Here is a 27816-nt window from a genome sequence, read left to right on the forward strand (position 1 = left end):
TCTGTAAACTAATAAGAGCATGCCCTTTCTTCCAGATTAGTTCCCAGAACAGTGTAAATTTTTTGAACCATCCCATTCTGATACAAACTGGGGAGTTATGTAGCTGGTACAGAAGCTGGGGCATCTAGATCATGAGGTTGATTCTTCCGCCAGCTGTCAGGGGGAGATGGCTCCAAATGAATTTAAGCAAAAGGGGGGCGAGATTACCCTCAATATACTGATCTTGGTTCCTTGTTAACCATACTCCTAGATACCTCATCTGTTCTACCAACCTTAATTGCCCCACTGAGGATGGGAGGGGATTCATTGGCTCTGCTGGCATCAAAGCCGATTTCTCCCAGTTGATTACCAGGCCTGATATCATCCCAAAATCCTCCACAATGTTCATAGCCACTACCAAGGATGAGTCTATATCTCAGAGGAAGAACAAAATGTCATCTGCATATAATGCAATCCTTTCTTCCCCCATCTCTCTTTTAAATCCCTGTACCCCCCTTGCTGTTCTTATCACAATTGCTAATGGCTCTATTGCGAACGCAAACAGGTGACGGGGCATCCCTGCCGGGTTCCCCTCTCCAGCTCAATTTAGTCAGAGTATGCATTGTTAATCCTAATCTTAGCGCTTGGTGTGTTATAAAGTGCTTTTACCCAACCTATAAAGGTGGGTCCAAACCCGAGCACCTCTAGAGCACGCCACAAATAGTCCCACTCCAAGCTATCGAAAGCTTTGGCAGCATCCAGAGAGACAACAGCTTGTGAGCCCCCATTCAGCGTCAGAATCTGAAGGTTCAAGTATACCCACCTTACATTGATGTTAGTGGCTCTATTGAGAATAAACCCAGATTGATCTGGGTGTATAAGCTTTTGTATATATTTGTTCACCTGGGCGGCTCTAGCACTTTCGCCAGTATTTTTGCATCTGCACATAATAAAGATATTGGCCTATAGGACGAGGTATCCATTTGATCTTTCCCTTCAACTGCGCCAGGGCACTTCTCGTTGGCCATCTGAGCCACTACGCTTTCCCTTTTTAAGCGTTATGGGGTCTTCTAGCACGTTTTTTCCCTTTTCTAAGAGAGCTGGTACCTGGATCCGCCTAAAAAGATCCATTTCTCTGGCCACTCCTCCCACCCTGGATTTATATAAATTTGCGTAGTATTGTCTAAATGCATCCAGTATTTCAGGGGTCCGGGAAGTAATTTCACCCCCTGGCATCCTAATTGCTGCAATTACTGGTGGGAAGTTATTGGTTTTCACCAACTGGGCCAAAAAACAGCCTGCACACTCCCCCTCAGCAAAAGCGTATTGGGTCTGAAAAACACGCTTGTTTTCTGCCTTTCTGGTAATGTTATGGTGCTATTTTTGTTGACTTTTAAGCCATCTTTTTTTTTTTTCTGGGGTTGGGTCTACCACATATTGATTTTCTGACTCCACCACTTCCCTCCCAGTAACCTCCTCCCATTCCCTGGACCTCCTTTTGATCTTTGCTACTTGTTTTAATGTAGGAAAGCCTTCAGGGTATCCCACACTATTGCTGCACTTATTCAATGTTACAAATTCCTTTAATTTTAATGTGAATTTTGTTCCCTCATTAACTTCGACCAAAATGGGCTTATACTCCATGTTCCAGGGAGATTCTGACCTTCCAACTGAATCGTCATTAATGGTGAATGGTCACACTCCCCTGGTAGCATATATTATGCTTTTAACCAGCTTCACCATGTCCCCGTTTCCAAAAGCCATGTCTATTCTTGACACTGTTGCATACGAGCTAGAATAACATAAATATTGCTACTTCGCTGGGCTCCCGGTTCTCCAGACATCGCACAATCACAGCTCATCCATAGATTGGGTTAACCGACCGTCAGAAACGTTAGATTGTTTCCCTGGGGGAAATGGATCTTTACTCTAATGCATAACTTCATTGAAATCCCCCACCACTATAACTGGTATATCCTCTTTATCTTTGAGAAATTCTGCCAATTTATATAGAACCTCAATTTTAAAAGGAGGTGGAACATAAAGATTGGCCAAAATATATGGTTTGTTTTCTGACAGTACAGGAACACATACCGTCCATCTGTATCTATCTTGGTTTCCCTGCAGGAGAAGCACACACCGTTTCTAACTATTATACTTACGCCCCTAGAGTACGAGGTATGCACTGAATAGTATTGAAAACGAAGTTTCCCACCATACAGGCCTGCTGTCGTATCTCTTAGGTGTGTCTCCTGCAAGCAGACCAAATCAATCCAACTCCTCAAGTGTGGAGAGGACTGCTGTCCTTTTTAACTGGGTTTCCAAGCCCCCCAACATTCCAGGAAGCTACATTAAGAGTACTAAGTTGCATTGCGGGGGTTTATTTCATATTGCTGGAATGGTAGGGGACGTGGGTGGGAGACAGAGAAAGAGAGCACAGCAAAGCTCTATGCCGAGATCATTATCATTTACCAATACATCTATCTTAAAAAAAAAAAAAAAAATAGATATTATAATACTTAATTTGTGTCACTACACAACATGTTTTCTTTGTGTTTGTGCTTATTCTTTATATCTTTAACCCAATTCAATGTGTATCTTTTTGAGTGGATAGTGATATACCTCCTCTCCCCACCCACCTGTCCCGTCCCCCTATCTGCCTCCAGTCCTCCCTCCCCCCACACCCCACTCTCAATCCCCCCTCGTCCAGGCCTACCTGGGGTTTTGTGCATGACCATTTCCCAGTCTACCCCCCCTTCCACCCACTTGTATCACCCCCCTATAGTATATTGCCGTGTTGTAGTGTTATCCCTCTCCCTCCACCCTCCTCTCAACAAAACCATAAGAATAAAAAAAATAATAAAAACCCAACCCCATTAATGCAGGTGTACTTTCCTACATATACCTCTCCCCTCCCTCCCCTCATAACCCCCCAGTCCATCACTGTTAGACTTATGGCCCATCAATCTATAAATTCCTTTTGTTTTCTTCAAACCATCTTGCTGCCTCTGTTGGTGTATCAAAAAACTGAGTTCCACCGGCTAACGCAATTCTAAAATGTACGGGGTACAATAGGCCATACTTTTGCGTTTCTGAAAAGAACGTTTAATCTCAAACTCTGCTCTTCTTTGCAATGTTGGAGAGTAATCTGCATAAAATGTCGTAACGCCTTTAAAGAAAATGTTCCTCATCTCCCTGGCTCTTCTTAGGAGGATCTCCTTACCCTTGTAGTTACGTTTTTAAAAGGATTTACCGGGGACACCCTCCAGAGGTCTGATCTAGGTAGTCAAAGCAAGATGTCTTTTTCTCCTATTCAACTTTGTGTGAGATTGTCGGGAATGATGGTGGCTTAATTCGAGGCCGTTCTTTATGCTCTTTCTCATTCTAGACTGCTGCAAAGCAGTATCCTATCGGCTTAAAACAGGGAATTCAAGCTCTATATTCCCAATATGTCTGACTCCAAAGCCTACGGCCACATCGCCCTGAAAGCTCCCAATCTGATCTGAGGCTAAGCAGGGCTGGGCCTGGTTAGTACCTAGTTGGGAGACCGCCTGGGAATACCAGGTGCCGTAGGCTAGGGTCGGGCCTGGTTAGTACCCGAATGAAAGACCACCTGAAAATACCAGGTGCTGTAGTCTGAGTGCGACAGAGCCTCAGTTTATGGTTAACATCCAAAAATCTGCAAAGGGGTAAATCCTTTCAGTTACTTGGGAAATAATATCAACATATACCAAACTTTTTTTTGTTTAGGTTGGGGGACAGTCCCGAAAGAGACAGCTGTCCAGGAAAAGTGACCTAGATCAGAAATGGCCTTGTCATTAACATTTTAAAAATTCAGGCAGAACACTTGGTTCTGAGGCCTGAACGTTCAGTTTACGGTATTGTCCTGCTAGGAGTTAATCTGTTTATGCCACAGCAATGGCCTATATTAATCTCCCTGGCGGTATGATTATTCCAGATTTTAGGTGCTGAAAGTGGTACCATTATTTTGCATGGAAATTTGGCTTTTTATATTGTAGGCCTGTAATTCTTAGAAATAACTCACTTAAATCTGTCCAAACAAGAATCTAGTAGACATCCCGGGTATGATAACGTTTAAAACATGAAATCATAAAGTATAATATAATAACTATAAATAGTTCTAATAAATACTAATATAATAATTACAATTATTTAATCAAATCAAAAACACTGAAATTTGCTCAGTTGCAGAATTGTCGCTGTCATTACTTTTAGTGTTTGAATTTCCCCATGAATCATTATAGCTCAATTCTGCTAATGATTCTAATTTATCGCTGTTTTCTAGCTGGTCTAAAACCACTTTTGACATAAACTGACATTTTTTGGTTGCTATGGACAATCTCCAGTTTCCTGGCAGAAAGAATCGTATTTATAATAAAAAATGCATGCCACTGCGAACCACTAGGGACAAAAGGGATGTGCAATTTGATACAGTACTGGAATCTGTAAGATTACAGTATACTTTATCTATACTGTGTTTTTTACTTTTTGAATTTGGTGCCGAACTCCGTCCCAGTGTGTCACAACGCTCGCAGGTAACAGAGCTCAGCACTGTGACAGATCGAGCGAGACACAGCGGCTCGCATATCACAGCGGGGAGACGTCGCAGGATACAGGGGACAAGGTAAGTAAACCTCTACATGGATCCTGCAATTTGATCCAGAGTCTGGTTCGGGCTTACCGCTTTTGGTACTGAAATCTCACCCTGAGCCAGACTTGGGAATACCGCCAGGGAGGTTAATTGCCAAGGGGGCAGAAGAAGTTGTGTGGCCCAGAGGAAGGTGAATCTTATCCTATCTTGGGAAGAAAACAATGTACATTGCCTATCGGCAGTTTTCATTCTAGGAATAGAAAATTGGCAGGCGGAATACTTGAGTCGCCAGCAGTTTTTCCTGGGAGAATGGTTCCTTCACCCCGATATCTTCCTGTCAATATGTCAAGTATGGGGAATCCCAGACATAGATCTGTTTGCGTCCAGGATCAACAAATAAGTTTGATAACTTTGTGTCAAAAACAAAGGATCCACTAGCATGCGAAACAGATGCCTTGCTATTTCCGTGGAATCTATTCTCACTGATTTGTGCATTCCCTCCTATTCAGCCTACATCCACAACTTCATCGCTGGATCAAGTAGAAAGGAAAGTCAGACTCTTGTGGCCTAGGAAATCTTGCTATGCAGGGATCGTAAAGATGACAGTAGGGGACCCATGGACCCTACTGCCATGGCCAGACCTTCTTTCGCAAGGTCCGGTATTCCATCCTACTTTACAAAAGCTAAATTGAACGGTTTGGCTATTGAGGCCCACACTCTGAAGAAGCGTGGGCTGTCAGGTTTTTTAGTTTTCTACCTTGGTTTATGCAGAGCCAGCCTCCATGGTTATATTATGGAGTCTGGGAAACATGTCTCCTGGTGTGAAACCAGGAGCTGCACCCCAGGAAATAAGTTCTTGATTTTTTTTTTTTTCTCTGCACATGGGGTGAGAAATAGAGCTGGCCTTGAGTGCTTTCTAAGAACAGGTCTTGGCCTCATCGATATTATTTCAACAACCACTTGCTTCGCATTCTTTGGTCCATAACTTTATTCAGGGGTTAACTCTGCTTAATCTCCGGTTAAGTAACCCCTGAACCCTTGGGACTTGAATTTTGTTTTGCTGGCGTTACAAAACCTTTTTTGGGCCAAAATGACATGTTCACTTGGTTCTTTTTTTAACCACTTGCCGACCGCCGCACGATGTACGTCCATTTTTTGAAGAGGGATATCTCGGTAACGGCAGCAGCTGCTGCCACAACCGAGGTGTCCATCTCTTCAGGCGGCGGTCGGCTGTACGATAATGGTGGTCTCCGCGGCAGATTCGCCGCGAGATCACCGCTATCGGCGGCGGGAGAGGTGCCACCCCCCCTCCCGCCGCCCTCCCGCACCTTCCGCCGCTTACCGGAGCCGTCGGTAGCGGCGGAGGCGATCGGGTCCTTCACTCTGCTGGGCATAGAGACAAGTGAGGCTAAGATGGCCCCCACTCGTCTCTATACCATAGGAGGGCGGAAGCGACGTCAAAACGTCACTTCCGCCCATACCTCTTAAAGGTATATTTTTTTTTTTTAAATGTCAGATTTTCTTTTTTTTTTTTTTTTTTGTTGCATTTTAGCCCAAATATGAGATCTGAGGACCTTTTGACCCCAGATCTCATATTTAAGAGGACCTGTCATGCTTTTTTCTATTACAAGGAATGTTTACATTCCTTGTAATAGGAATAAAAGTGATCCATTTTATTTTTTTTTTTTTTAAAAAGTGTAAAAATAAATAAAATAAATTAAAATAAATAAGAAAAAAAAAAAAACAAATTTAAAAACACCCTGTTACGACGAGCTTGCGCACAGAAGCGAGCGCATACGTGAGTAGCGCCCGCATATGAAAACGGTGGTCAAATCACATATGTGAGGTATCGCCGCGATCGGTAGAGCGAGAGCAATAATTCTAGCCCTAGACCTCCTCTGTAACGCAAAAAATGCAACCTGTAGAATTTTTTAAATGTCGCTTATGGAGATTTTTGAGGCTAAAAGTTTGACGCCATTCCACGAGCGGGCGCAATTTTGAAGCGTGACATGTTGGGTATCAATTTACTCGGCATACCATTATCTTTCACAGTATAAAAAAAAATTGGGCTAATTTTACTGTTGTCTTATTTTTTTATTCAAAAAAGTGAATTTTTTCCAAAAAAAGTGCGCTTCTAAGACCGCTGCGCAAATACGGTGTAAGTATTTCAAAAAGTATTTCAATGACCGCCATTTTATTCTCTAGGGTGTTATAAAAAAAACAATATAAAATGTTTGGGGGTTCTAAGTAATTTTCTAGCAAAAAAAAACTGTTTTAAACATGGAAACACCAAGTCCGAAAAAGAGGCCTGGTCCTTAAGTGGTTAAAGGAAACTATTTTTTCTGGTAACCATATCTGCTGCAAGAAGGGTATCAGAATTGGCTGCTCTTTCTTGTAAAGAGCCATATTTTTGCTCACAAGGATGAGGTAGTATTACGCCCTCATCCTAACCTTTTATCAAAGGTAGTATCAGGTTTTTATCAAAACCAGGATATTGTTCTACCATCCTTTTTCCAGAACCCTGTTCTTTGGAAGGAATATCACCACATTTTTTGGATGTGTTGAGAGCAGTCAATGTCTACTTAAAGGTGATTGCTCAGATTCGAAAAATTTATGTTTTTTATTTGTGTTGCCTAAAAGTCCTAAAGGAGGACAGGCAGCATCAAAATCTACTATTCTTAATAGATTAGACAAGTAATCATTCAAGCTCATGGTTAAAGAGGTAGATTTCACCCTCTCAAATCAAAACGCACCCCTCTAGGGCTGTTAGTGCTTCCTGGGCAGTGCATCACCAAGCCTCTATGGCTCAAATCTGTAAGGCCGCTACTTGGTTTTCAGTCTATACATTTACAAGATCCTATCAAATAGATGTAAAAGGTCATGAGTAGGGATGCAACGGATTGTCACCAATCCGTGATCCGAACGGGTCAACCTGTTCGGATCAGCACACCCTGCGATCCGCGGAGCGCTCCACTGGCTTATCCTTAGGAAAGGCCACAACTTCGGCCTAACACCCGGCGATGATGGAGGGATCCCTTGTAAACAAACTGGCGTCGTATCATGACACCGGTTCCTCTCTCCTCTCTGTTTACTGATCTGTATACCCTGCCAATACCCTGCGACACCCTGCCGATATTACAGTGGGGACTATATGGTGGTGGAATTTTCACAGGTTTTGCAAATTCAGTTATCTGCTGATCCGAAAACTGGTCCGATCCGGGAGTTTTTTGATCCGTTGCACCCCTAGTCATGAGGATATCGCGTTTGGGCACAGTGTACTTCAGGCTGCAGTACTAGTCCTCTAGTTGCTTATTGCCCTACTTTTTGTTGTGTATCTCGCCCCTCAATTGGCATTGCTATGGAACATCCCACATTGTAACTGCTATGGCTCTGTATCATGTGATGTCTGATAAGAAAATAGGATTTTTAAAACGGCTTACCTGTAAAATCTTTTTCTGCTAAGTACATCACGGGACACAGAGGTCCCTCCCTTCTTTGCTATACACGTGTATTGCTACAAAACTGAGATACTCCCAGTAGTAAGAGGGGTTATATAAGGAGTGCACTTTTTATCGTGGGGCGTGCCAGTGTCCATGACCAGAAGGTGGCCTATAACACACATAGTAACTACTACGGCCCTGTGTCCCATGATGTACTTCAGAGAAAAGGATTTTACAGGTAAGCGGTTTTGAAAATCCTATTTTTTATGCAAAATTATGAAGCTCTGGTGACCATTTTTTCCATGTAGCGCAGCTAGTAAAGCCAGCTCGTGAAGTAGCTTCCTTGGCTCCAGAAAGTAAAAGTACCGCGTGCGTGTGTATGCACCCACTCACGCATATGTGTATAGACACTCCATTATAAATTGAGGGGAGAATGCAACACCTCTAGTGAATGAAAAAGTTGCATCTTCCATATGGCATATACTCTGGCACTAGGTACTGCCTTTTTCTTTAATCTTTGATTTTCGTATGCAAGAGGTAAATAGTAGGCACATTTCAGGTCCAGTTCTTCCTTAGTAACTTAAAATTTTTTCCCCTTCTATCAGTGCTTTTTGCTGTTTAAACTATCTGTTTTTTTTTTTTTTTTTTTAACTGTGGCAATTTTAAAATGCGTGTTTTTTGTTTAAATAAGACTTTTATTATGGCGATTACATTACACTTTTAGTAACCATCGTGTAGTGAGCTGGAAAATTCTGGCAGCTTCACAAACTTTACTGCAATTTTTTTTCTTTAGTCTTGGTTAATTAATTCCCAGTGAACTTAGAGCAGAGTCTTTCTTAGCTTGTATGAAAGGCATAAGAACTTACAGCAGTATAATCTATTTTGACAAGCTCTCAACTTTTTGCATTATTACATTTTTGTTTCAACATACCTGATTTGCAAGACTGAATAGGTTTATTCTTTCTTTACCAAAATAATTTTCATGCAAAGCAGAGATCCCAAAATGTTAAACTTGTATGCTACATTGAAACACCACAAATAGTTATAGAACTGTAAAAACATTAACAAATCATTTAACACGCCTTATGGGGAAAAAAAAAAACTGGTAATAACAGAATAATAGCAAACACTTTAGGACAAACATCTTAAGCTGTGCCCATCAAGAGAGCCTGCTATGTGCATTATTGGAAAGGACGGAGACCTGGATGAGCTCTGCAATCTGTTGGTTTAATATGGCTTTTGACACCATTTGAGAAGAGTGTGTTCTGAAACATTTTACAAACATTTTCTGAAATGGCTATACAGTTCATAGTGGCTAAAAAAAAAAAGCCTTGCTATTACAATTGAACGTTGAGGATTTCTACCTTTTTTTTTATCTGTTTGTTTTGCATGCTGAACTTGTCTATTTTTATCAGTCTTTGTATCATGAAAAAACTTACTAAACTGTTACATTGTTTAACTTCTGTGGGAAAAAATATATCCGTGCAAGATATATAGAACTGGATTTCCAAGACGTCTCTCTTCTGAGGTAGGTTTATTCTGCCATTTTTGTGAGGATGCAGTTTTAAAAAATCGAAAAAAAATTTATTATGGTAAGGCATTTAAGGTTGGAGTTAATTTTAGGGTGATATGGTATTTTTCCACATGACTAAAAGCATATTAAAATGATGGTATGGTATGAACAACGACATGTATTCATTCTCCTTGCAAATGCTATATTTCATTATTTCTTAAAGTTGTGGCAAGCTTGATGAAAAAAATCATAATACACATAATTCTGTTGCTCCTTTCCAACCATCGATGTCTGGTAGAGTGTGGAGCTGTTCTTGTAGCAAGATACATTTTGATAGTGTGCCTGTTGATTGCCAGAGCTTAAGGCAGGCATGCTGAGGCTGATCAGGTTTGCTGAACCTTGCATTTGGCTACAGCCCAGTGTGAATGGTTGAGTTGTAAAATTATGTCAAAAAATATGTAAACCTTTTCGCCAGAGTACAAAAGCCAAATACAGTGTCAGTGGTTTACTTGTGTTGTCAGTAGTGTGATTGAACACTCTTTTTGAGCTATGTTTCCTTTTGAGGCAGATCAAGAAGCATAACTGATTTCGCATGGCACATATTCATTTTGTGTTGATCATTCTACCTAGAGCCCAATTTTAAGTAAAGAAAAATTAATACTGATGAAGTCATGATATTTTAAATAGTAATTTGTTTTGCGTGCTATCCCAAGCAGAAACATCTGAGTCTGTCCAGAGATTTCAGGTCAGTTCTCTTATGCTCTGTATGAAAGTATCAGTCTTTTTGAAGCAACCTGACATACTCCCTGCTCTGTCGCAACTACATCTCGGCAACACTTACTTCAGTAGTCTTTAGCTGGATATTGACAGATTTTTTGTGTTTGGCACGGGAAAGCTTTGAAAAAAAAAAATGATTTGCAAAACTTACTGTTTTAAAGCACCCAGATTAGTATAAATGTAAATATGGGTTTGCTGTACAGAAGAAAAAATGACTTTAATTCGTTTTTTTTTAAAGAGTCTGTTTGTATTGAACTAATGGCTCAGTTTTGGGTGAATGCTGGCAGGTTCATGAACCCACTGGTTTCTCAAAACTCACAGGGATTCTTGAGGGAAAATACCATCTCTCGCCTCCAATATTACGGCGCAATTCATTGTAATATCAGGTACTTGGATCTTCCTAGATTCCAGGAGAGAACTCCAGCAGTCAGTGTAAGGTGACAGACATCGCAAGGAAGTAGAGACAAGTCAGGTGTTTGTTCTAGGTTTCCCTATGAGTTTTAAGAGTTAATGTGGTAATTGCACTTGCCATTGTTCACCTGGACATGCATCTTTGGCTGGTTTGACCTTCAATTACAAAGGATTAAATATTAAAGACTTTCTATCTAAATTGACTTTTTACTACTTCTGAAAATTGTTCAATCAGATCAGTAGGGAAGCCAGTGGGCAATGTGTGTTTGCTGAATCTGGGACACATAGTGTGAGCTTTCTGCCTTCCACACATGCGCTGTAATCTCTAATATGTTCTTTCCTAGGTGACTGCTGTCATAAAATGCCTAACGTGGCTCCAGGCTCCACCTCAGTCTTAGTTTTATGATGTGTGTTTGGAGAGGGCTGAATTATGTAGCCACGAGATGGTACGCAAGAGTAGGCACAAGTCAGCCAGATATCAGAGGGCCTAGGAGGCCATATGAGGTTTACCTAGCAAAATTAAGTTTGTTATGCTAGGTTTAAACACTTTGTTTTACTAATTCATTTGAAACATCTTTTCACACTTGTCACTGATGTAGCTCTTTTTTAATGAGCCTTCCCTTATCTTCTTTGTGATTTTCCAAAATATAGGTCGAGTAACCAATTTTCGACGGGCTACTTACGTTGTTCTTGATGAAGCAGACCGAATGTTTGACATGGGCTTTGAACCACAGGTAAACATCAAACATCCTAACCACATCAATTCATGATTTATTCAAAGCATTTTGACATCTAAACTTAACATTTTGAGACAGATATTTGCAGCCACCAACTTTGTCAGGAAAACCAGTGCCTGATTTGAAGACTACTTTTAAGTTTAAAAAATATATATTTAATTTTTACACAGCACTAGTTTTCTCTCATTTGTATCCTAGGAAAATATATCCTTTTTTAAACTTTATATATATATATATATATATATATATATATATATATATATATATATATATATATATATATATATATATATATATTAAAAAAAATAGTAGGTGAGATGCACACGGTCAGTGAAACGGGTGTGCCAGAAGAGTCTGTCCCAAAGACTCAATATAAAAAAGCAGAAAAAGGAATGCTGCACAAACTAAAGTAAATTTTAATGATAAAATTTACATCACATCAGGTATAATTCAGATGACAGGTATATTTATTTATTTTTTTCTTCTATGAAGCACAATATATTGCCTTGTTAAACTGGTTACACGCAGATTGCGTGTTTTTTTTATTTTTTATTTTTTTTGTGGATATAGGAATTCTCTCCACGATACGGTGGACAGGTGACAAAAAACACAGAACCTTTTCCCAAGTGGAACCCTTTTCTTTAGCCTGCCAACTTTCTCCTGGAGGCATCTTTTCCTTCCTTGGACACCTTTTCCAGTGCCATGGAAGTTTGTTTCTCATATGAAATTGCTTTAGCACATAGACCAGCTATCAAGCGCCGTCTGCCGATTTTAAATGCGGAACTACCCCAATCTTAACTTCCGGCGTCTCGCAGTGCATCCCTTCTTTTTTTGAAAGTGTCAGTGAATTGCCAGCAGTGAAGTTGGCACGTGAGAAAGAATTGGCATCTTACGGTCGGGGAAACCCTAAGGCTCCATGCACACTGGAACTAATAAATGGCCGTTTTTTTGAGTTTGAGCGTTTTTTTTTTTTCTTTGAAAGCTCATAAATTACACTCTACACTCTGTTATCCTGTGTGTCCATGCACTCATGGACATTTTTGGATGTTTATCAGCAGTGGAGTTTATGGGCTGTTTTATGAATGCCATAAAGAGCAGTACTGGAAACGCCAGACACTGGTAAAAAGTGTTAAGCAAGGGTTAACGCTGTAAAAAGAGCTTTCAGCCTTGTTCGCGTTTCTCTGCCTCTATTCAAAATAATTGGTTACCTATGGGAGCCCTTTGATTTCAATAGAAGTCGCACCAGTAGTCAAATCATCATGATCCGACTTGCGGTGCTACTTCTATGCCGAGGATGAAGGGGAACCCCTGCCAAAAGGAAAAAAAAAAAAATTGAGGAGGCCCCCACAAAATCCATGCCAAACCCTTATCCGAGCACGCAGTCCGGCCGGTCAGAAAAGGGGGTGGGGACGAGCGAGCGAGCACCGCTCCTGAACCATACCAGGCTGCATGCCCTCAACATGGGGGGGTGGGTGCTTCGGGGCAGGGGGGCGCTGCACCCCCCACCCCAAAGCACCTTGTCCACATGTTTGACAACAAGGGCCTTTTCCCGAATACCCTGGCCTTTGTCGGAGTCTGCGGGCAGGGGGCTTATCAGAATCTGGGAGCCCTCTTTAATAAGGGGGCTCCCAGATCCTGGCCCCCCACCCTATGTGAATGAGAATGGGGTACATCGTACCCCTACCCATTCACCTGGAAAAAAGTGTCAAAAATAAAACGCACTACACAGGTTTTTAAAGTAATTTATTAGACAGCTCCAGGGGTCTCCTCCGACTTTTAGGGTCTCTTCCTTCTCCGCTCTCTTCTCCCGCTCTCCGGTATCATCTGTTGGGCTCCTCCGCTATCTTCTGCCGCTCTTTTACTAGCGTTGGCCCGGTCTTCTCCATCGTCTTCCAATGGTAACACAACGCTCTCTCCTGCTTTAAAAACCTGTGTAATGTGTGTTATTTTTGACACTTTTTTTTTTCCAGGTGAATGGGTAGGGGTACGATGTATTAAATATTTTTCATTTTGTCAGGGGCTCCCCTTCAGCCTCAGCACACAAGTCGGATCATGATGATTTGACTTCTATTCAAATCAATGGGCTCCCATAGGGAACCACTGATTTTGAATAGAGGCAGAGAAACGTGGCTAAAAGCTAGCGCCGCTAAACGTGCATTAACGACAATCCAAAACGCGGATAAAATAGCTACAATAAAAGCAATAGTTTGGAAAGAGGAAGGGGTTATCAGGGTGCCTCAAAAAAGTAGACAATCAATTTGATTTAAAAAAAAAAATTGTTATACAATGTTTATTATTTCATGAACAGATACCACAAAATATCACAAATACATAAGTTAAAATAATATCAGAGTGATTTTGCTCTCTCCTTTCTCCAGGAAGCACAGGATTTGTAATATGTCGGGCCAGAGTTGTAGTGGCCTTAATGTGCTGTCCGGACAATTCTTCCCTACATGTTTTGCCATAAAAATGGCTTCCTCAGGGGAAAATAAAATATGACCACTAAAGAGAAACAACTATTCTACAAAAAAGGAAGGAAAAGAGCATATTGTGAATATATTAAAATGTATTAAAGGGCTATGATAACATACTGCATAAGAAAGTGGGCTACCACCCAAAATATGGGCATACCTGAACCATCCAAACCCACCCCCAGAGGGCACATCAACATTGCTCGCCTAGGGCCGAATACCTACCCCAACGTAACCCTGCAAAAAAGGCAAGCTAGGCATAAGCCACGTAGACGGCAATCGACCAGTAACCACCCTAGTGTAACTATAGGGGGCAGGAAAGGCAATCGTAGAGACTAGAAAGTCGAAAGAGAAAAGGGTTTTTTTTTTGTTTTTTTTTATCAAATTGTCTACTTTTTTTGAGGCACCGTGATACTCCCTTCCTCTTTCCAAACTATTGCTTTTGTTATAACCAGTTTTTGGGATGAGGTGCCGTATCTACAATGGACCCCTTGCCATATAACTTCCACAATTTTTTTCTCTGATAAAATAGTGTTTTTAAAGCAGCGTTTTCCTGCCAGCAATCCAACGTTCAGAGCGGCCGTTTGAGCTCTAGTGTGCATGGAGCCTAAAGCCCCATACACGCTATCAGATTTTCTGTTGATTTTTGTTTTCAGATTTACCAAAACTATATAATATGTGGTCAAACCTTAGGAGTTTCAATTTGTATGCAATCGCGCAGGCCTTTGCACTACATGGTTTTGGTAAATCTGACAAAGACAAGAATCAGCAGAACTTCTGATGTGTGTGTGTGTGTATGGGTCTTAAGAATGGAGGCTTCACAGCCCCCGATTAGACTCTCAAATTCCTTATGACTTACAAATTTAACAGACTGTTAGGTTTTTCTGTAAGATAACTTTTTTTTTTTTTTTGATGATCACATCTACAAACTGTGGGCATGTCCACCCAAGCTGTTCCGTCTACCCTTGCGCTTTTCTGAACGCTATCTCTTTATGGAAGCCTTTGTCAAATACAGTGCCTTGCAAGAGTATTCACTCCCCCTTGGCATTTTTCGTTTTTTGTTGCCTCACACCCTGGAATTCACATGGATTGTTTGAGGACTTGCATAATTTAATTTACAGAACCTGCCCACAACTTTGAAGATGTTTTTTTTTGATTGCGAAGCAAACAACAAATTGGACAAAATAACAGAAAAGGGCGATGTGCTTAACTATTCACCCCCCTCAAGTCAATACTTTGCATTCCTCCTTGCAAAATTGCTCCAGCTCCCTCAAGTTGAATGGTTTGCGCTTGTGAACAGCAATCTTTAAGTCTGACCACAGATTTTCTATTGGATTGAGGTCTGGGCTTTGGCTAGGCCATTCCAACACATTTACACATTTCCTCTTAAATCACTCAAGTGTTGCTTTAGCATTGAGTTTGGCATCATTGTCCTGCTGGAAGGTGAACCTCTGTCCTAGCCTCAAATCACACAGAGTGGTATAGGTTTTGCTCAAAAATATCCCTGTATTTAGCACCATCCATCTTTCCCTTAACTCTGATCCGTTTCCCAGTCCTGACTGCTGGGATGGTGTTCTTTGGGTGATGTGATGGGTTGGGTTTGCACCAGACATAGCATTTTCTTTAATGGCCGTAAAGTTCCATTTTAGTCTCGTAAGACCAGAGTACCTTCCTCCATACATTTTGGGAGTCTCCCACATGCCCTTTCGCAAACTCAAAACAGGCCATTTGTTTTTTGCTGAAAGTAATGTCTTTCTTCTTGCCCCCTTCTATAAAGCCCAACTCTATGGATCGTACGGCTTATTGTGGTCCTATGTACTGATACTCCAGTCTCTGCTGTAGAACTCTGGGGGATGGCTCCTCCAGGGTTACCTTGGGTCTCTGTGCTCCCTCTCTGATTAATGCCCTCCTTGCCGGTCCGTGAGTTTTGGTGTGTGGCCTTCTCTTGGCAGGATCGCTATTGTGCTATGTTCTTTCCAGTTGGTTATGATGGATTTGATGGTGCTCCTAGGGATCATCAAAGTTTTGGATATTTTTTTAATAACCTAATCCTGACGTGTACTTCTCAACAACATTTTCCCTTACTTGTTTGGGGAGTTCCTTGGTCCTCATGGCAGTTTTTGGTTAGTGGTGCCTCTTGCTTAGGTGTTGCAGCCTCTGGGGCCTTTCAAAAAGGTGTGTGTATATGTAATGACAGATCATAAGACACTTGGATTGCACGCAAATGAACATAATGTCACTAATTATGTGACTTCTGAAGGTAATTGGCTGCTCCAGAGCTTTTTATGTGGTTTATAACAAAGGGGGTGAATACATATGCACATGCCAAATATCAGTTTCTGAAAAATAGTTTTATGTATATATTTTTCTAATTTTACTTCACCAACTTAGACTAGACTATTGTGTTCTGATCCTTTTTACATGTAATTCAGATTAAAAAAATTAACTAAGGGCTGTAATGTAGCAAAATAGGTGAAAAGCCAAAGGGGGTAAATAGTTTTGCACTGTAGTAGGTTAAACACATTACCATGTGGTGGATCTGGCTATTTCCTGTCTAAACAAGTCTACTATTGTACCTTCGAAGGAAGCCCCACCTTTTTGGGGCCCCTCAAAGTATGGCAAGCTTGTTATATGCAGTCTCTGGAGTCTTGATTCTGTCCGGTCCTGGCTTCTGCTACGGTTTTCCACACCCTGACTGAGTAGGCCAAGCTCCTACACCAAGGGTTGGCTATAGAGCAGGTCTCCCCCACTTATGTTGTACTGGGTTGAGCTTGTGTTAAACAATACGTGTGCAACGCAGCCTAGAGTTTCTTTGCCCCAGGCTGTCCTTCCTACCTAAGATGGTATCGGCCTTTTACTTTAAAGAGGATATAGTCTTTACCTTTCTTGTGTTCTCATTTCTTTCATCAGAGAGAAGAGGCTCTCCCTTGTTTGGATGTGGTCAGAGCTAATAGGGTTTATCCACAGCATCTATTCGAAAGTCTGATGTCCATTCTGGGGGGGCCTTAGGCAAGGTCAGGCTGCCTTGTCTTCTATTTTTAAGTGGGCCAGTGATCTAGACCTATGCTCACTTGGTCCTCGAGGCTCCCTTTCCAATTACTGCAAATTCTACAAGGGCTTTTCGCTATTCTGCTTCCTTTAGGCCTTGTTTACTCTAGCATTAAAAGCAGCCATTTGAGCCACATTTTTAACGCTCCTCAAACGCCTACTAAACAGTCTGCATTTGATATGGACAGCACACAGAGCTGTTTACATTCTCAAAACATAAAGCATTTGCGTCGCATTGCTATGCTTTAACAATAAAGTTGCATGTGTAGTTTGGAAGGCGTTGAAGCATCTCAACTCCTTCCATTCAAGTCTATCGTAAGGCACCAGAAAGGCGCCGGCACTTTAGGCCTTGCTCATAACTAAAAAAAAAATATCGTCAAATGTGCATAGAGCGTTTTGGGAGCAATTGTAACATTCCAAGCAATGCGTGGTAAAGCAGTAGGCATGTTTTTTTAGCTCTAGTATTTTGGGAAAGTGTGCTCAGGGTTGCAAGGCAGCTACTTGGTCGTCTCTTACTGAGTTTTCCAAGGTTGCTGTTGCTGCTTCTGCGAATGTCCGCTTTGATCAAAAAGTCTTGCAGGTGGCAGTTTGAGCTGTGGTCAGTTTGTTTTGTTATGGGCCATGCCTTTCTTTTCTTCTGGAACTACTTTGGGATGTCTCATTCAATAAACGATACAAAAAGTTGAATTTTTGTGCTCAGTAAAATCCTTTTCTCAAAGTTTATTGAAGGACACTGCACCCACCTAGTCTTCTTTTGGCTGTTTTGGTATTATCGTCTTTGTACTGCTGGCTACTAACTGAATCCTGAGTTGCAGATGAGGGGGTTAGTTACTACTGAGGGCCCCCCCTTAGGCATGCTTTTAGTTTAAGTTGTACCGAGCGTCCTGCTTCGGAAAGTGATCACATCAAACCCATTTGTGAGAAAAGGATATTACGGTGAGTACAAAAATCCAGTTTTAAGAAACCGATTTCTTCACATTCCTTTGTTCCAGGTTCTGATGACTCAATGGGACCTCAGCTTTGCATATTCTATAGTGCAGAACTCTGCTACTACTTCAGCTCAGAGTTCCAGAATTGGCTGTTCTTTCCTGTATGTTCCTGGTAGTCCACTGTTGCTAGGTGGTGGGGTTTTTTTTTTTTTTTTTGCCTCAGCTGTCATTTTTTCCTAGGATGGTTTCTTAACGTCCTGGTTGAGGTGGAATGGTGTTGCTGTTTTTCTGTCTTATAGGAGTTGTAAGGGCAGAAGGTTTTCTATCTTAATGCATTAAGATAAAAAGCCTTTTGTGTACAGCAGCTGCACCAGCTAATACTTGCCTGAGCATTGGCTCCCGCTGCTGTCAGTGTCAGTCAGCCAATCAGGAGAGAATGGACACAATGTGACTCTGCTTGGGTGCCCATATAGCAAGCTGCTTGCTGTGGGGGGCACTCGACAGGAGGGAGGAGCCAAGAGCAGCAAAGAGCGACCAGAGAAGAGGAGGTGATCCATGACAGATCTGGGAAAAGCTGGATAGGGGCACCATCAAAGTCAATGGAGCGCATGTTGTGGGCCTTTCTCATGATTTCTTCTTTGAGAGTATAGTTGTGGACTCTACATATCACATCGCGAGGTCTAGGCCCGGGGTCTGAGGGTGCGGTGGGCCCAGTCAAGCTGGGTGGCCTAGGATGTTGTTGAAGATGGCCTGGAGAGTGGCCGGCAGGTCTTCGTCCTGTGTCGCCTCCGGGAGGCCTCGGATATTATTGCGTCTGCCCCTATTATCCAGGTCCTCAAAGTAGCGTTGAAAGGGTAGACGCTTGTGAGGCAAGTTGAAAGTATATTTGGGAGATTTCGAGTTTGATGTCACCACTTTCATCTTCCAGGGATGGAACTCTGGTGGAGAGGTGGTGGAGGTCTGTACGTGGCATTTTAATCTCTGATCTGCATGTCTCACGGACCTCCTGTATGAGCATGCGGAAATCCTGTTTTGTTTGCATTCAGCAGACGTAATCACGCCAGGAAGTGTATGGTTCAGGGTCAGCGTCAAAGTCAGTGGCAGTTTGTGCCCTAGTGCCCCATACAGGGTTCGCTCCAGCTCTCCGTCCCGGGTGGTCGCATGGGGGTGACTGAAGGGGCTGTGTGGTGTGGAGTTTTGTCCTCGTGAAGGGACCCTGTGTTTGTCTCATATGGGGGAGAGACTCTGACTGTCCCATGGTGTGGGGCAGATCCCTTTGGTGGGAGATGGAAGTAGCTGATTTATTTTTATGCCCTTGGGATCTCTGTGGCAGGGAGCATGGATCCCATTCTGGGGTGAGGGAGTCCCAGGATGTGCATGGCTGGGGGAATGGCTGTGGGAGACTGTTCAGGGGATGGGCGCTGCTAGAGGGATGAGAGTGGTAGGGGGGACTTGCGGGGGGGGTTCAGCCATGGTGCCCTCCTCCTTGTCATATCCAATGTTCCCTGCTCCCAGGGGGGTGCACACAGTAGAGGCACACACAGTAGAGGCACCTGTGTGGAATAAAGCCGGCGCCATCTGACTGGGGGAGCGGCTGGCATAGACTTTCCAAGGAGTGGTCTCCTATGAGAGCGGAGACACCAGCCTGAGAGAGGGAGGGGGGCCCGAGCTACCCGCCACTGATGGATCCCCTCTGAGCTGTACCTGTAGCTCCCGGCGGCATGCGTACAGAAGAGGAGACCGCAGAGGAAGTGGCCAGTGCCATCTTGGTCTCGTGGTGTCACGCTGTAGTCTCCAGGCCAAAGTATTCTGTTCTAAGCGGTGGTGGAGCAGAGGAAGACCTAGTATAAGGACCTGGGGTCTTGGAGTCCTTGTTCTTCTTGGGTTTGCCCATATTAAAGCAGGCTGTGGATGCTGTTTCGCTATGGAACAGGCAGCCAGGCAAGGAGCTTCAGTCCTGTGCATCTGTCCCCTCTGCCATCCGAGCCATGCCCCCCTTCCTTCCTTTTTTTTTTTTTTTTTTTTTTTTTTTTTATAAGAAACATATAGGTTGCACTAATCAATCATATTGTACAGATGAGAATGATTCAGATTTTCTAAAAACAGTCCATAAGTGATGCGATATGTTAAATCCTCATGTCAATCTGCACCGTCCACCACCATCGTGATCATTAAAACATCAGTGCCTCCAACAGCTAAAAGGCTTGCTTACCAGCTCCAATTGATCTCTCATAAGGGACTATATGCGCTTGTGGCTTTAGCCCGGCTAAGGCCTTTCTCCGAGTCAAGATGGTTTCCTACACAGGCTCACCCCTTATCCACCGTATTCAATCATAAGGATTTCTCAAAAAAATAAATGCTCCACATAGTGTAAAATTCTTATATGGTCTATTTGAATATAAAATAATGCACTTACAGCTGCCTCTAATAACATGCGCCTTTCATTTCCAGGGTATAGGCCGTTAGACAAAACAAACCCGCACTTTTAGTGCCTATGTGGGATTGGTGATGTCCTACACATTTCGTCATAGGATGACATTCTCCAGGGGTAAAGGTGGCACGCTGTCACCACACTTCATGCACTGCACAAACAACCAACTATCAGTCGGAATATGTGCATATCTTACAACACACAGGTGGCCAAACCTTGATCTGAGCCTCGGTTGGCCATATTAAAAACCATACCAAGCCTCATTATGAAATCCTTTATCTGAAAAAGGAAATTTGTGATGCACATTAAATTTATTCAATGAACTCGCAAGACACCTCAAAGTTTGTCATATATAGTTAACTATACCTCGTTGGGACTAGACCCATTAACAAGAATTCCTCCACCAAAAAATCCTGGTTTTAAGAGCTTGTATTAGTCGAAAGCAAAGTCATACCTCACCCTCCCACACTTATGAATAAAAAAGATGCTAGAAAAATTCCTATATGTCCTTCATAACAACGCCAAATTTAAAAATAAACTAGACAAACTGTATAGCTATCATTGTATTCCCAGGAGTAGTAAGATTTTATAGCAAGGTGTCACCAAATGGTCGCTCCCAACAGTGACACCTTGTGGATGGTTCAAAAACCACCATTTAGGTATCAAACATATAAAACTTACAACATATAAAAACCTTTTGTTTAAACTACTACCCATTAAAAAAAACAGCACAAGCATGAATTTATAAAAAAAAAAGGCAAAAAAATCTACGAGCAGTCCGAGACTCTGATTTAAGTTCACAAACACATCTTTATGAAAATAAAGATATAAAATCCCTTATGAGTTAATAAATGCATTGATGTCAACATTGGGCCATAATGGACACATGTTCTCAGTCTATATACCCAAGCCATTTCTTTTTTTCGAAAATCTCCCTCGCCATAGAACTGCATGTCCAGTGGGCTCTATATTTGTCCCCAAATAAAGGGTGTTGGAAGGATCCCTATTATGCATCACGTCGTAATGTTTGAACACAGATGTTTTTAATGTTTTGAAACCCTTTCTGATGTTTTCCTTTTTTGTGCTTCCTTATGGCCCAAGGAAGGTTCATGCTGTTTCCATATATTTTCATGCTGGATCTATCAGAATTTTTCTCACGCTTATGGTTTTAAGGGCATGGTTCAGTTTTCAGTGGGCTATTCGACATCCGGTTTCTGTAGCTCAAAGTTTGTACAGTTACTACTTGGACTTTGGTTCATACTTTTTACCAAGTTTTTACCAGGGGGATGTTAGAGTTGCTGAGAGTTGATAACCTTGGTCAGCGTGTTTTGGAGACTACTACGAGTGGTTCGAACATGTTATAGGGGCCTTTTGGTTTGTTGCCCTACCGTTCTTGTTCTGTGCTTTTGGGACATCCGAAATTCATGTTGAATATAATGGTGTTCGGTGTCCTGAGATGTACAATAAACAAAATGGGATATTTGATTTACCTGTAAAATAATTTTCTTGGAGTTCATTACGGGACACAGATGCCCCATCCCTCCTTTTTTGGTTTATGGCTTGCTACAAAAAGACAGCACTTCCTGTCTTGCTTTTTTGCCAATAACCTGAAGGTGGCCGCAAACACCTATTCATAATGAATATAAAGGGCCTCTGTGTCTTGTGGTGTACTGCAAGAGAAGGATTTTACAGGTAAACCAAAAATCTAATGTTTAATACATAGTTGTATTAAATGGTGTTTTAAATATTTATCTGGGGTTCTACTTTTAAGATCAAAAATTTGTAAGGTTAAACTACCTTCTGTACTGCCAATTCTATAAAACAACATTTTCAACTTGTAAGGTATTTATCCAATTTTCTTCAGGTCATGAGAATCATTGACAACGTTCGACCAGATCGTCAAACTGTTATGTTCTCTGCTACATTCCCAAGGGCCATGGAAGCTTTAGCACGAAGGATACTGAACAAACCAATAGAAGTCCAAGTTGGAGGCAGAAGTGTTGTATGTTCTGATGTTGAACAGCATGTGGTGAGTACTATGAAAATGCTTGTTCTACAGGACAACATACAGATTAGAAGAATCTATAAAGCTATGAATAGCACAAGAGTTGCCATATTTTACTTGCAAACCTGTCATCCTAATCTGTACTTGCTGGTGCGTCTATCCTCACAGTGGTGAACCAAGCAGTGGGTAAGCAACGTGAAGGATAATTTGCTGTGTGGGAGTTGGTTTTAAATGAATGTTTTCCTTTGCCTTTTATGAGAAAAGTGTAAGTTCGCTTTAATAATGTCCATGGCCTTCAAGAGGAAGTAAACCCTGATGGGTTTTTACTTCCTCGGTTTCCCTGCAAAGGTATGGCATAATGGGCTACTATGCATCGCTTACCTGAAACCGAAGCCTGACACGTGCCAGTCACAGCATGACCCCAGTTAGAAACGGCACAGCGTGCCCTTTCTAAAGTGAGCATGTGCTGAATACATCACATGCGCAGAAGGACTCATTGTACGAGAACTTGTAAATATCTCCTAAACTGGAGATTTAAGAGCTATTTCCAGCACCTACAGGTAAGCCTTAATCTAGGCTTACCTGTAAGTGAAAAGTGGCTGTATAGGGAAAATCTTTGCATGTTGCCATGGAAGCCAGGCTCTGCCTTGAGCGAAACTAGTGATTCATCTTTCTTTGGCACTAGTGCATACATCTTAAGTTCCTAATGTGGGCAAATAAACGCAAAAAAGGGCCCTCCTATATGCATTGGTTTAAAATGTATTTTACAGAAAGTGTCCTGCTGACAAGCAGTGCCTGATACTGAAGGACTTCCAATAATATGTGCCTGTCACTGGAAGTACCCCTTGCCCAATCACCTGAGGGACCAGCCTCATTACTAGTAAAAAAAAAAAAAATTAATAAAAATGCCATAAAACTATCCCCTATTTTGTAAACGCTATAACTTTTGCGCAAACCAATCAATTGCTTATTGCGATTTTTTTTTTTTTTTTATTATTATTTATTTCTTTTTTTAACCAAAAATATGTAGAAGATTACGTATCGGCCTAAACTGAGGGAAAAATGTTTTTATGTATTTTTGGGGGATATTTATTATAACAAAAAGTAAAAAATAATGCGTTTTTTCAAAATTGTCGCTCTATTTTTGTTTATAGTGCAAAAAATAAAAACCGCAGGGGTGATCAAATACCACCAAAAGAAAGCTCTATTTGTGGGAAAAAAAGGACGTCAATTTTGTTTGGGAGCCACGTCGCACGACCGCGTGATTGTCAGTTAAAGCGACGCAGTGCCGAAACGCAAAAAGTGGTCTGGTCTTAAGCCAGCAAAATGGTCCAGGGCTGAAGTGGTTAATCTGCATATGCCAGACTAGGTATAAAAAATAACTCAATCCCCTCGTAATCCCTATCAGAACTGTAAATATTCTAGATTATATTTTCAAAATTAAAAACCTTAGAACTCTGCACTAATAAACACAAAAACCTACATGCATGTATGGTTTTAGATTATATTTCCCCCTTTGATAATTATAAGGTTTAAAACAAAATACCCAGTGTGATCGAAACAAAATAAATTCCTATCACTTATATAAAGTAATACAAAATACAAAAAATTATATAGTGTCGTATAAAAACAACACTCTATATGACAACACATAGCGCCAGGCACAATCTGACTTTTCTTCCGTCTAGCCGTTGCAACAGCCGATCATAAAATCAGCCGTTTTGCTTTTCCGTACTGCAAATGCACAGTACATTCCAGGCTCTTCTCGCTAGCGGGCACTATCCGATAGAACAGTGGTCATCAACCCTGTCTTCAGCGCCCACTAACAGGCCAGGTTTAATGTATTATCTTGGGGAAATGCAGACTAGAGTACTGCAATCACTGAGCAGCAAATTATATCACCTGTAATGTATTTCAGTTATCTTGCAAACCTGGCCTGTTGGTGGGCCCTTAGGACAGGGTTGATGACCACTGCGATAGAACACCGGCATCAGTTTCACAGGTGTTTGTGCATTCGCAAGCAGGCATTCCCATGTCTGCCGGGACACATTGGTTGGTCCCAATTTGACAGCCGTCTCTGAATTTAGACATGTTGTGTTTGGGGACACGCACCTGCACAGCTGTCAAATTGGGACCAGCAGCTGAATGGGTTGGCCTGGAAACATGGCCCTTCACATGTACACTTAAAGTATTTATCGGCGTATAACACGCAGGTTTTTTCCCCCTTTAATATAAAGGGAAAATCGTGGGTGTGTGTTATACGCTGATCTGCGCTGTCTGTGGAGCGCCGTCTACATTTACCAAGCCAAGTATACTGTGTACTTGGCTCCACTTGCAGCTACTCCCAGTCCCGCCTCCTAGCCTTTACGTCCCGCCATTGGACCAGTGTTCTGTCCATCATAGGAGCCGGGCCAAGGGGGCGGGATAGGGGTGTTACTGCTTGTGGAGCCGAGTACACAAGTACGCTCGGCGGGGAGAGGGGCCGAAGTTCGCAGCGGCGCTAAATTTAAAACTAAAACATGCTGTAATTTTGGGGAAGGCTGCAGGTGGACAGTGGGCAAGGCTGCATTGATGGGCATTTAAAATGTAAGGTTTTTTTTCCTTACACTTGCCTCGGGCGTTTGTTATACGCCGATAAATACGGATAAGTACATCCTGTGAATGGCCTAAGATTGAACAATGAACAAAAGTGCAACCAAAAATTATTAAACCCCTTGTCACTAGTGACAGTGTGACAAAATTAATTCAGTCCAATGTTGTTTAAACAGTCCCTTATAGAATTCCTGCTTTCGCCAAAGAAATTTTCTCCTTGCCAAAATGAATCATTCAGTGAATCATCACTCTTGAAGTGGTTGTAACCCTCTGGGGGAAAAAAAAAAATCCTGCTCCTGTCCCTTTAAGGCACGAGGAAAGCATAGTGTTTTTGTTTAGTCAATTGTCCCTTTCTATCTTTTCCAGTACCCGGCTGAACCTGCTCCTGATTTCCCCTTCTGTTCCTGATTTTCCCCTATGTTTATCATGGCTGTTGAGCCATGATATTGTGGTCAGCTAATCTCTGCATCACCCCTCTCCCCTCCCTCTCTCCCTGTCTGCTTCCTAGTGTTCAGTAAAAACACCCCCTCCCCCCTCAGTTTTGGGCATTTGAGTTTACAACCATTTTAATGGCATTTAACTACTCTGCAAAAAAAATGCTTTAGAGGCAGCTCACTCACTAGATTTATACAACTCTTAATTTTCGAAGGTGGTCCACCTACACTTTGGTAATGCCTCAATCTTTGCTCCAATCCATACCATTTACAACATTTATTTGCATGACTCCATGGCCTCTTTTATATCTAGGCAGACTGGGTAGGTGCCAATAATTGCTGCTCAGCCTGTTCTCATTTTTCAGAACAAAAAGTTTGCGTAGTGTAAAACTGCAAAGGTTTTATTTAAAATGCATAAACCTATACACTCAAATGAAAAGGTGAGGGGCAGCACCAGTATTAAAAGTCTGCAATTGCTGCCACTGTTTCCCAGCTTGAGGAGATGCATCCAGGGTCCTTGGTACCTCTGACATTAGTATATGTTCTGCATTTTTTCCACCTGACTTTCTCGGGAAACAACATTCACAAGTTAGCTAGATGACCTTCTCCTGAAGGTCTTCTCTTTCTTCAAGCTGTTGAAAAATGTCCACAGGACAATTCAGATGCTCCAAGCTTTCAAATAGTGATCATAGTTACATAGTAAGGTTGAATAAATACACCAGTCCATCCAGTTCAACCTGAGTGAGTGTCTACAATTGTCCCTATCCCTGTACGTTTTACAATGCACACTGTTACACATTACATTGGTCCCTACCCTTAAGGAGCCCACAATCCAAGGTCCCCATTCATATACTAGGATCAATTTTAGACAGAAGCCAATTAACCTACCAGCATGTCTTTGGAGTGTGGGAGGAAATCGGAGTACCCGGAGGAAACCAACGCAGGTACAGGGAGAACATGCAAACTCCAGGCAGGTAATGTCGCAGTTGGGATTTGAACCAGCGACCCTTTATACTGCTAGGTGAGTGTGCTACCCACTACACCACTGTGCCGCCCAGATCAGTTTAAAATAATCTGCTCCCAGACTTCTCTTCTCCAGTAATACTTCGGTCTGGGTCCTCGGGACATCCCAAACAATGTTTTTTCTTCAAGAAAAGAAAATTATTTTTCTCTGAGCCTATGATCAACAATTGAGGTCAGTGACATCCCACAGTGAGATTCTCCATAACGGTTTTAGGCCTCATGGAAGCTTGCCTTTCCTCAATTTCATTGAAGACCACTCCTACAGAATCTGTCAGCTGAAACAAGCATGCTCCTTTTCTCAACATTTCCAAGCTCCCGCACAGCCAAGCAAGGAATTCTCTAACCTGGTTGATCTCCAGTCCATTACCAATAGGGAAATCCTTACTTCTCTATCTCTGGAAAGTGACTACAGCAAATGCCAGAATATCATCCAGTGATCTCTGTGGTCCACATACCGAGTGGGCAACTGGAAAGTAAGGATGAGCTCAGGCGTGTTTGCAACCGCAACTGCAGAGCCTGCCAGGAAGTTGGCACTGTGGAACACTAATCACAGGCAGTGAGACATTTCCCGATCTCTGCAGCTGCAGATCGGGAATATGATTCACCGCTTGTGATAGGCGCTCTGCAGTGTCGACTTCCTGGTGGGCTCTGCACCTGTGGTTGCGAACACACCTGAGCTCATCCTTGCTGGACAGCAGACTACCTTGACTGCCACTGCCTAGGTCATGGGGAATAGGCCTTTCTACGCCAACATCTATAAAATAAGCCAGGAAAGAGAAACTGCAAATGTAGACATCCTAGCCTTAATTTTCAACTACAAACTACCTCTATTTGTCGAAAAAGTATTTCACCTATCGTCTAACAGAACTATACCACATCCCCAATGAAATTTGAAAGATAAGAAAAACAAGGTTCAAAATGGAACAAAATTATTTTATAAAAGTAGAAATTTATTCAGAAAATAAAAACACATACAAAAAGGAAACTATTGATAATACAGTACAATAAATGTGCTGACTGATTTCATCTCTACGTGTTTCTCCTTGATATTGGCTTCTTCAGGAGATATAATAGGCACAATAAGCACTAGAAATAAGCAATATTTTTGCTGAAAAATAGAGTAATCAACAATTGTAACATATATGATATATAACTAATACAGTTTGAAGAAATATGAAATAGCATTGATCAGTTAGAGACAGCGCAGCAGACAGGTCATAAATGGTCATGATAGTTACCTGTATGCACATAGCCATTCACATAAATTGAGGCTCCATAATCATGGGGATATCAACAGACTGATCATTTGGTGAAACCATGGGGGGGAGGGGTGTATCTAAAACCGTTAGGTGGTCCAAAAGCTATAGGATAAGGTGATGGACAGAATTAAATACTGAGGTAAAACAATCGCCAC

At 41.9% G+C, this 27816-nt stretch overlaps 1 protein-coding gene and 1 pseudogene across 1 annotated transcript in view; both read left to right on the forward strand.

Annotated features, from left to right (window-relative positions):
- The window catches only part of DDX46 (DEAD-box helicase 46), a 416812-nt gene that overhangs the window by 226594 nt on the left and 162402 nt on the right, over nt 1-27816 (forward strand). The window contains exons 13-14 of the mRNA XM_077473955.1: nt 11384-11466; nt 22213-22377. Coding sequence (XP_077330081.1) covers nt 11384-11466; nt 22213-22377 — 248 coding nt within the window. The remainder of the gene's footprint in view (nt 1-11383; nt 11467-22212; nt 22378-27816) is intronic.
- On the forward strand, nt 3444-3555 carry LOC143965320 (5S ribosomal RNA; annotated as a pseudogene).

This window comes from Lithobates pipiens, unplaced genomic scaffold (assembly GCF_037356315.1).
Source record: "Lithobates pipiens isolate NorthernLeopardFrog02 unplaced genomic scaffold, aLitPip1_a1.2 Scaffold_8, whole genome shotgun sequence".
Lineage (NCBI taxonomy): Eukaryota > Metazoa > Chordata > Amphibia > Anura > Ranidae > Lithobates > Lithobates pipiens.